Consider the following 10,719-nt stretch of genomic DNA (forward strand, 5'->3'; position numbering starts at 1 on the left):
CTGTTTAGCGGTGCCTGAGACGGCGGGGCCCTGTTCAGCGGTGCTTGTCACGGCGGGGCCTTGTTCAGCGGTGCTTGTCTTGAAGGGCCCTGTTCAGCGGTGCTTGTCACGGCGGGACCCTGTTCAGCGGTGCTTGTCTTGAAGGGCCCTGTTCAGCGATGCTTGTCACGGCGGGGCCCTGTTCAGCGGTGCTTGTCACGGCGGGCCCTGTTCAGCAGTGCTTGTCTTGAAGGGCCCTGTTCAGCGGTGCTTGTCACGGCGGGCCCTGTTCAGCGGTGCTTGTCACGGCGGGGCCCTGTTCAGAGGTGCTTGTGATGTGTTCCCAGGGCACCAGATCCGGCCAATATTTACCGATCACTCGCCATCCGACCTTTTGCTTGCGGGGCCCTCCTGTGCTGGAGTCCTGGGCCCGTGGGTGTCCTCCAACACACCCGGAATGGGGCTGGTGGGGCCCTCCTGGCCAGCTCGCCTGCTGCCTGACTTCTCCGCCGTGCTGCCCTTGCCCTCCTTTGCCAATTCTCTGGGGCCCTTGCCTCCCTTTGTGGATGTGCCAGGTGACGGTGCCAGGGTAGTGCCTTTGGGGGCTGCCGTCTCTGGCCTCTCGCGCCGGCCCTTTCCTTTTTTTGTATTTTTCCCAGGGGGTGGGCTGGCTGTCCCCTTGCTGCTGGCCGATGTTGCTGCCCTAGAAGCTGGTGGACTCCAATAGCCCTGGACTATGGTCCTTGTAGGTCCAGGGCTTGTGGTGGCTGAGGTGCTGATTGGACTCTTACGAGTGGGAGGGGGTGGGTCAGGTGATGCAAAGAGGTTAATTTTGGAGAGGAAAAACATTTTAGGAGCAGTGGGAAGGGTAGGTGCAGTGGGTATGGGAGTGGAGGGAGAGGATGTGGTTGTAGGAGAGTCAAGTGTGGTGTCTTTGGGTGCAGGTGCTTGTGACGGAGGCTGTCGTGAGGTGGATGGCTGTTGGGTGGGTGGCTGCCTGCGTTTGTGTGTTTTGGAAGTGGGGGTGACAGACACACTGGGAGAGGACACAGGGGACGTGTAAATGACAGTGGGGGTGGTGACTGCACGTGTGCAGAGTGTTCTGGTGGGTGTGGTGGTGATGGACGTACTGGCTGATGGTGGTGTGCATGCAGGTGTGAGTTGAGACGTCACAGGGAGGGAGGAGGGAGAAGAGGAGGAGGGGGACACAGAGGAGGCAGTGGCTGTTGGCATGTCTGCATGTGGATGTTGCTTGTGTGAATGCTTGTGTGATCTGTGGTGCTTATGTCTTGATGAGCTGCCCTTGGGTATTGAGGTGTGTGCAGGCTGGTCTGTAGGTGTGGCTGGGATAGGCAGAGGAACAGGGGAGTGGGACTGGGATGAGGAAATTGGAGGGGGGAGGCAGGAGACAGGGACAATGGCTGCCGTCAGTGCTGAGGCCAGAGCATTGAACGATCGCTGATGGGCAGCCTGACCCGAATGAATACCCTCCAGGTATGCATTGCTCCAGTGCACCTCCCTTTCTACACCCTGGATGGCATTCAAAAGGGTAGACTGCCCAACAATGAGTGTCTGGAGGAGGTCAATGATCTCCTCACTGAGGGCAGCAGGGGTAACTGGGGCAGGGCCTGAGGTGCCTGGGGCGAAGGAGATGCCCGGCTTCCTGGCCGAGCGGGCACGGGGCAAACGCTGAGGGGCTGCTGGGAGGGCGGAGCTGGTGCGCTGGGTGGCGGCTGTACCTGTCGTAGCGGTGGGCACGGATGTTGCCGCCACCACAAGGGAGCTCCCTTCCGAGGACGTGTCTGTGTCGCTGACGTCTCCACGGGTCCCCGTTGTGGAGCTCCCCTCGCCCTCCGTCTCACTGGTGAACTCGGAGTCGGTTGCATGGCCCTCCGGGGCCATGTGAGATGGAGCTCCCTCGTGCTCCGATGCCACTTCTCCTCCGCCTGATGATGCTAATGCACACATGAACAGGAAGACCAAAAAAAAGGGGGGGGAAATAAAGACATGTTGAGTGCATGCATTGGCGACACCGTTGGCGGAGAGGACAGACACAGAAGCCCCCTGCACTACGCCGCGCACTTGGTGTACACTAGTCAATTATTGGGACTTGGCCTACAGGCCTCTGGAGGACAAATGCACACATAGGTGACCCAGGGCCATGGATAGCTGTACTTAGCACCCTACAGAGGTGGGGGCGGGGGTACAGGGCCATGCCTTACGGAGGGGCCTAGCCTACAGAAATCGCCCTGGCCTAGAGATACCCACAGACCTCCTCCCCCACCCAGACACCTCCACTCTGCGCTAATATAGCAGATTGTGCTTGTACTCACCCCCTTGTGTCTGCTGTGATGTCCTCACGCGCCCATCCAAATCGGGGTAGGCCACCACCATGATCCGGGAAATCAGGGGGGTCAATTGCCGTGTGGCACCCCTCTTAGGTTGGGAGGCCATCCCCAGCAGAGCCTCCGCGATCTTTCTGCTCCCGTGGCGGATGTCCTCCCACCTCTTGCGGCAGTGGGTGCCCCGTCTGTTGTGGACCCCCAGGGTCCAGACGTCCTTGGCAATGGCACGCCAAATGTCGATCTTCTGATGGGCGCTGACCTATGTGACATGTACAGGGGGGGGGAAATAAATATCATCATTTTCTGCATGCTCGATGTGAGTGGCCCCCCCTCCCCACCCTTGCCATGTGGCACATGCTCTCATCTGTCGTGCGATGCATGCCTCATTCGCTCCCCTCCCCACCATCGTTCATCCACCCCACTCAACACAGGCATTGCCCACAAAGCATGCTCCCAGTGGACTTACCTGTTGGTCTGGAGGACCGTAGAGTAGCGCATACTGGGGGAGGACCCCATCCACGAGTTTGTCCAATTCATCCGAAGTGAAGGCAGGGGCCCTTTCCCCAGTCGCTTGAGCCATTGTCTCTTCCAGACCGAGTTCACAGCAGCACTTGCAGTATAGGTCCTCTCCTGTTGATGATCAGGTATCGAGTGATTAAGCAGATAGGAAATGGCAGACACGCCCGCGGCGGTGCGTACCACGGCGGTGCGTACCGCGACCGCCGGCGCACATCGTCATTGGCTCCTGAAAGCCATAGGGTTCAATGTTAACCAATGCGGCTTTGCGCCGCAGTCTTCGACCGCCTACCGCCACGGTGTGCCACGCCAGCGCATTGACCTCACATCCCACTGTCGCACTTCACAGGTCAGGCAGCCGCCATTTCAAGGGCCCACATGGCTTAATTCCTACTGCGTCACACATGCCTAGGCCTTGCATCGACACTCATACAAGCCATTCACTGCATAGAGAATCGTGTACTGTGCATGCTGTGGGAACGTACCTGTGGGTTGATTGAGTCTGTGCTCACTGTTGTCCTTCCTAGGCACCGTCCACTGGGACTTGCAAGGAGACGGAGGAATGTTCCTGTGTACAGACCGCTGGTGGACCTGTCGACAATGGAAGAAAGACATTGCATACAGACATACAGGCTTGACAGAGCCACTATACGGGAACTGTGTGCCCAGTTGGAGCCAGACCTGATGTCACCCATCCGCCAACCCACAGGGATCCCCCCTCTAATGCAGGTTCTGTCAGTACTTCATTTTTTGGCAAGTGGGTCATTTCAAACTACAGTGGCCATTTCTTCTGGGATGTCTCAGCCTATGTTTTCAAAGGTGTTGTCCAGAGTGTTGTCTACCCTGATGAAATACATGCGGAGCTACATCATTTTCCCTGAGGTGGGGGATTTGCCTACAGTGAAGGGTGATTTCTATGCCCTTGGACATATTCCCAACATCATTGGTGCCATTGATGGGACCCATGTAGCTTTGGTACCCCCCAGAGAAAGTGAACAGGTGTACAGGGACAGAAAAAGTTATCATACCATGAATGTCCAGGTGGTCTGTTTGGCTGGCCAGTACATCTCCCATGTAAATGCCAAGTTCCCTGGGTCAGTGCATGACGCGTACGTCATGCGAAATAGCAGCATCCCTTATGTGATGGAACTACTTCAGAGACACCGTGTGTGGCTAATTGGTGACTCTGGTTGCCCCAACCTGCCGTGGCTACTGACCCCAGTGAGGAATCCCAGGACAAGGGCAGAGGAACGGTACAATGATGCCCATGGGTGTACTAGGAGGGTGATCGAGCGGACCTTCGGCCTCCTGAAGGCCAGGTTTAGGTGCCTGCATATGACAGGTGGATCCCTAATGTACTCACCAAAGAAGGTGTGCCATATCACTGTGGCCTGCTGTATGCTTCACAACCTGGCTTTGCGACGCCAGGTGCCTTTCCTGCAGGAGGATGGTCCAGATGGTGGTGTTGTGGCAGCTGTGGAGCCTGCGGAGAGTGAAGAGGAGGAAGACAAAGAGGACGACACAGACAACAGGAACCCAGTAATACAGCAGTATTTTCAATGACACACAGGTAAGATTCAACACCGGCATTTTAAATTAACTTTAAGACTACTGGCTCTCTACTGTCTGACCTTTCCCCCCAGTGTATGGTAACTGAGTTTGACTTTCCCTTCCAATTTCAGAGATGTGGGCCCCACGGCGTGACCTCTGCTTTGTTTCCCCATGGATAACAGCTGTGTGACAGTGGTATGTTGTCATCACAATGTAACTGGACAATTTTGAACGGTTATGTCTAATACATTTGTTTAAAAAAACAGGCAGACTCCAGATGAATTTTGTGCAATAAGTGTGTTTATTAAAGTGCTAAAATTGGGGAATTGGTAGGAAATCGGTGATGGGTGATGGTGGAGGACTGTCCATTGCAGAGTCCAGACTCTCAGTCTCACAGGTGCATTGTCCATATGCCTGTGGAAGGTGGAGCAGGGGCAGTTTAAGGTTGGACAGGGTGAACAAGTGGGACAGTGGGATGACATCAGGGGGTATCCTTTCCTGGCGGGGTCTTGACATCCTACTCTGTCTTCTTACGTGATCTCTGGCCCCTCTTGCGGGGTGGTTCTTCTTCTGCAGGGGGTGGGGTTCGGGTGGCCCGTTGCTGTTGTGTAGGGGCCTCCTGTCCCCTAGCGCCGGCGGAGGTGGTCGGCTGTTCTTCCTCCATGCTAGTGACAGGGGCCCTTTGGGGTGCCACATGGTCCCGCAATGTCGTGACAATCAGGTTGAGTGCCACGACGATGGTACCCATTGCGGAACTAATGTTTCAGAGTTCTTCCCGGAACCCCATGTACTGTTCCTCCTGCAGAACCTGGATCTCCTGGAACCTGGCCAGGACCGTCGCCATCGTCTCCTGGGAGTGGTGGTATGCTCCCATGATGGAGGTGAGGTCCTCGTGGAGAGTGGGTTCCCTGGGCCTGTCCTCCCTCTGTCGCACAGCAGCCCTCCCGGTTCCCCTGTGTTCCTGGGCCTCTGTCCCCTGGACCGTGTGCCCACTACCACTGCCCCCAGGTCCCTGTTGTTGTTGGGGTGGTGGGTTAACCTGGGTGCCCTGTAGTGGTGGACACACTACCTGGAAACAGAGGCATGGGCCCGCTTGGTGGGTGCTGTGCTGGTGTTCCCAGAGGGGGGTAGGTCTGCTGTGGCCTGTGGCTGTCTGAGGGGAACCGACTGTCCAGAGGTCCCCGATGGTCCGGGCTGGTCATCTGGTTCCAAGTCGACAGAGCTGATGTCATCACTGGGGGCCTTTTCTGGGGGTGGGATGGTCATTTCTGGACCCTCCTTGGCGGTGTGGTGGCGTTCGGATCCTGCAGGGGTATAAGAGTATGGTTATTGCTTCTGTGTGTGCCATAGCGTGCAATGTGTGGGTGCCCTTGTACCCCAGTGCTGGCATTCCCTTGGGGGAGGTGTTGTGAGGGTGGTTTGTGGGGGGGATGGGTATGTGCAGTGGGCATGCTTAGGTGATGGGTGTCCATGGTTTGTGGTGGCATGCAGGGCTTGGTGTTGGGATGGGTGGGTTGTGCTGGTGAGACATTAGCAAGTAGGATGTGTCATGGGGGGTTGGGGGTGAGGGTGGGGATGTGGGTTGGCATGCTGGTGGGTGGGGGGAATGAAGTAGTTGAGATTAGACTTACCAGAGTCCATTCCTCCGCCTACTCCTGCGAGGCCCTCAGGATGCAAGATGTTCAAGACTTGTTCCTCCCATGCTGTAAATTCTGGGGGTTGTGGTGGGGGTCCGCCGCCAGTCTTCTGTACCGCGATGTTGTGTCGAGACACCATCGAACGCACCTTCCCCCGTAGGTCGTTCCACCGCTTTCGGATGTCCTTCCTATTTCGTGGATGCTGTCCCACAGCGTTGACCCTGTCGACTATCCTTTGCCATAGCTCCATCTTCCTGGCAATGGTGGTGTGCTGCACCTGTGTCCCGAAGAGCTGGGGCTCTACCCGCAGTATTTCCTCCACCATGACCCTGAGTTCTGTGTCAGAGAACCTGGGGTGTCTTTGGGGTGCCATGGGGTGGTGTGGATGAGGTGTGGGGTGGTGTTTGCGGGTATGAGTGTGGTGTGTGTGGTGGTGTGTGGTGTTTTGTGCGTGGATGTTGTGTGGGTGATGATGTTGTGTTCCTCTGTGTGTTGGGGTTTTCGATAGCTGTGCTCTCTCTCTCTCTCTCGCCTTCTCTCCGAATTTCTAGTAGTGGGGGTTTGTGGGTGATGTGGGAGTGTGTTTTATAGTTGATTGGATGTGTGGGAGTGGTGTTTGTATGTGTATCAGGTGTGTGTATTTCAAATTGTCCAATGTGGCTGTGTTTTGGAGCTGGGTGTGTATTTTGACCGCGGCGGTGTGTAACGCCAAAGGAATACTGCGGTTGAATGACCGCCGCGTGGATTCGTGGGTCGGAATGGCATGGGCGTATCTCTGTTGGCGTGACGGTGGAGGTTTGGTCATCGCCAGTTTTTCGCTGCCCGTTGGTATGGCGGCCTTCTGTGGATGTCGGGTTTTTGGCGGTTTGGCTGTTGCGGGTCAGAATGACCGTGGCGGTTTGCCGTGGCGGTGTTATGGCGGTCTTCTGACCGGCGGTAAGCGCCTTTTACCGCTGAGGTCAGAATGACCACCTGAGTTTTCTATGAAGCGTTTAACTCATAGACAAGGAGCCATCATTACTCCAATTACTGCCAATGACTACAGATGTCCCCTAGGAAAGTAGACACATCTACATTTGGAGTGCAGGTACTCTGAAATCAGGTCCTAAATGTTTTTTTGTCCAACCCAAATGTGCCTTATACTTATGAATATAATATATCAGATATGTACTACATGTTGAAGGTCAAATTATGTAAAATGGTTTTCATTCACTACTTTGAGTTGTTAATTGAATATGCATATCAAAGTGAGAGAGACACTGCTAGTTTATTGTGTCTGAAAACGGATGGCTTCCAGTATGATTTTCAACCAGAATATCTTTGTCAGCATGTAATCCAACATAAATAGTATTGCCAAATTGCAGCTAATAATAGGAAATCCATACCCAATAGGAAACTATTTTAGGATGCAATATTGAGAACACCATATTTTTGTTGGCCATTATTTGTAATTTGTGTTTATGTAACAATCTGCAATACAACCTTCAGTGGCACTGCTCCCAATCTCCTTGCCTGCTATCCTCAATGCAAAGTGAGTGTCCTGCTTGATGGATCAAGTGGCCAACCTGGCTCATTCTGAGAAGTAACACCAAACTGGAAACAAAAGTATACGAAATGGAGTAAAGCGTGGTTTCAGGACTTATCATCGACATTGGAAATACCACTCTGATGGAGGAATCCATAAGGCCTCGGCTATCGTCATTGACAGCCAGCTTCCTATTTGGGTAACAAGTTATCATCAACAAAGTTTGCTTCTTCCTCTGTGAGAATCCCGAGAATCTGAGGTCATGTCTTGGATGATGAGTTGCCCTGCTGGCTGCGAGAGTGGATAATGGCATAGGATGTGTTCTGACAGAAATGTCCATCCAAATAAGGGTCCAATTCTAGTCTAAATGAAGAAGGTGCGTAAAAGAAAGCAGAATGAACAAGCCTTCCACAAACAACTGCACTGTGGCGTTATGAGGAGGAGCAAAACTGCCTAAGACTTGTAGACACTGTGCCCCTCTCCATTAGTGCTCAACCTTGGCCTCCTTACTGGCTTTGAAGTGATCTCTGACTCCTCCCCTCCCTGGAGATGATTGTCATAGCTGCAAGCTAGCACTGCAAGTGTCCTTGAGCGTACAACCTTCCTGCCACTTGTAATGGGCCCTACTTGCTTCCTGAGGTGCGCAGCTCAGAACCTATACCAACTCATACCCTGCAGTTGTATTCTAAGAATTAACTTATCTAGTACTTACAAATGTGCCTGTAGCCTTTGAATTCCACTATTGTTTTTACCAAGGGATCCCCGGGCGTGGGGTCTTGGATCATCTTTAATACTCCAATACAATACTTGTTCCATTGAAACAAACTGTGGGTGGGCCAGACTCTTCGTTTGTGTAGAGGGTTTGCTGATCCTATGAAGGAAAGACCTATGGCAATCACTCAGCCTGATAGCATTCACCTGTTTTTCCAAAACTATTTCAAGAGAAGGCAGGGTTGAGCTCTGCTCTGTACTGTGATGGCTTACACAAGTTGAAAGTATTCTGCTTCCCATGTGTGGAGGGATTAGTGTATGAACATTGCCAGAGACTATTTTGAAAGAATAAGTCCTATGAAAGAGAGTCACTGCCTTCCGGGTCACTGAAAGATAGACAAGCTTCCCATGATACCACGAGTAAGTCTGAATCAGTTTACCTTTCCCTCATGAAGTGTTGCCCCATCTAACTATTCAGCACTGTTTGATGTTACAGTGATTATTCATACATTAAATATCGTCTCATTGTGTTGTGCCGTGGGTAGGGTAAAAAAATACCTTTTCAATATAGGGAGAAGAATTGGATGTATTATTGAGTGTTGTAGTGCTCACTGTTTAGTTTTGTGTCTCTAATCTTGCACAATCACCCTGAGCAACAGATGGCCCACTTGTCAGTACCTACCCTGAGGGCCAAGTGCTATAAGGGTGCTCTTGGTCCTCATTTTTTAGGGCAACAAAAGTTCAGCCACAGGATGCCAAAAACAAGCTGTGAAATTTCACAATTGTGGCTTACTGCCCCATGTCTTCAACCAGGTGAGCAGTCCCTGTTCTAGAAGAAGGGACACAATGCAATGCAGATAGTTAAGAGGCAACATTGCTGTTTACTGAAGAACACGTTATATCGGTATGAGCCTTATGACACACATTATCGTAATATGGAAATTGTTTAGATCAGATCCTCAAGATACTGTAAGATAAACGCATTCCATGTGTTGTCTTCAAAATTTATTAACAATCTGTTTGCTATGTATATGTTCTAATTCCACTACAGACAAGACATCACCAAGTAAACGAGAAAAATGAATGGTAGCTCACTAACTAGCTTCCTGCTCCTGGGACTTTCCGACAATCCTACAATACAGATCTTTCTGTTTGTGTTATTCTTCCGTATATATTTGGTCACTTTCATTGGAAACATGATCCTGATCACAGCCTGCATCTACGATCCTAAACTTCACACCCCAATGTATTTCTTCTTGTGCAACCTCTCCTTCATAGATGTCTGCTATTCATCAGTTATTGTACCTAACATGCTTGTTCAACTTATTGTAGGGGGAAAAATCAGCTTTTTAGAATGTGCTACTCAAATGTACGCATACCTACTTTTTGCTTGTGCAGAATGTGTCCTTTTAGCAGTTATGTCATATGACCATTATATAGCCATATCTTTTCCTTTGCATTACACAGTTATTATGAGAAGGTATGTTTGTATCACAATGGTGGTTTGCTGCTGGCTAAATGGGAATCTGATGGCTTTCATGGGTGTGTTTACAATAATGAGGTTGCCTTTCTGTGGACATAATATTATTGATAATTTCTTTTGTGAGTCCACAACACTAGTAAAGATGGTATGTGCAGACACCAGTGTTCCTGAGATGGTGATTTTTGTTGGTGGACTTATAGAGCTCGTTATCCCAAGCCTCTTCATTCTCGTCACCTACATCTGCATCATACATGTCATCTTAGCAATTCGCTCGTCTGAAAGCCGAAGTAAGACTTTCTCCACATGTGCCTCTCACCTGGTTGTTGTCATCATATTTTACAGCAATGGAATATCCATGTACTTGAAACCCAAATCTGCAAATCAGGATAAAATCATCTCTGTGTTTTACACCATCACCCCTCCAATGCTGAACCCCATGATCTACAGCCTGAGAAACAAAGATGTGCAGATAGTTTTGCAGAAAGCTACTACTCAGTCCCTTTTTCATTAAGTGTAATGAATGCATTCAAAAAGTTATGCTAAGATAAAGAATGTGAATCCCTTATGAAATGAAGAAACATTTCAAATCCAATAGTCTCAATTGGATTGGTTTCTTAATGATTGTGGTATAGTAGCCTCTTCTTTGTTAAATGTGTCTGACTCCTTGATGACAGTGGCAAAGCCAAATATGTTAGTGGCCCCTGGAATGAAAGGCTTCTGTCCCATTGCTCCAACATACAACCTGCACTGTAACATTGTCTGTCCCACAGGAAAGGGCCCCATGGAATACCCAGATACCAAGTTCTTCCTAAAGGGCAGAAGCCATCCTCAGCACAGGTGGGGGGGTAGGTGGCACCCATTCTTCCATCTCAGTCAGGGATACTTGAATGAAAATGTTCTGATAAACACCTGACCAAGGGGCTCCCTCCCTCACATGGGCAAATCTGAACCAAATGATTGGAGACCAGACGA

General features: G+C 51.2%; 1 protein-coding gene across 1 annotated transcript in view; it reads left to right on the forward strand.

Annotated features, from left to right (window-relative positions):
* Nucleotides 1-10,258, forward strand: part of LOC138296955 (olfactory receptor 2D2-like) — a 50,949-nt gene extending 40,691 nt beyond the window's left edge. Inside the window, exon 4 of the mRNA XM_069236471.1 lies at nt 9,340-10,258. Coding sequence (XP_069092572.1) covers nt 9,340-10,258 — 919 coding nt within the window. The remainder of the gene's footprint in view (nt 1-9,339) is intronic.
* The last annotated feature ends 461 nt before the right edge of the window (nt 10,259-10,719 follow it).

This window comes from Pleurodeles waltl, chromosome 5 (genome assembly GCF_031143425.1).
Source record: "Pleurodeles waltl isolate 20211129_DDA chromosome 5, aPleWal1.hap1.20221129, whole genome shotgun sequence".
NCBI lineage: Eukaryota > Metazoa > Chordata > Amphibia > Caudata > Salamandridae > Pleurodeles > Pleurodeles waltl.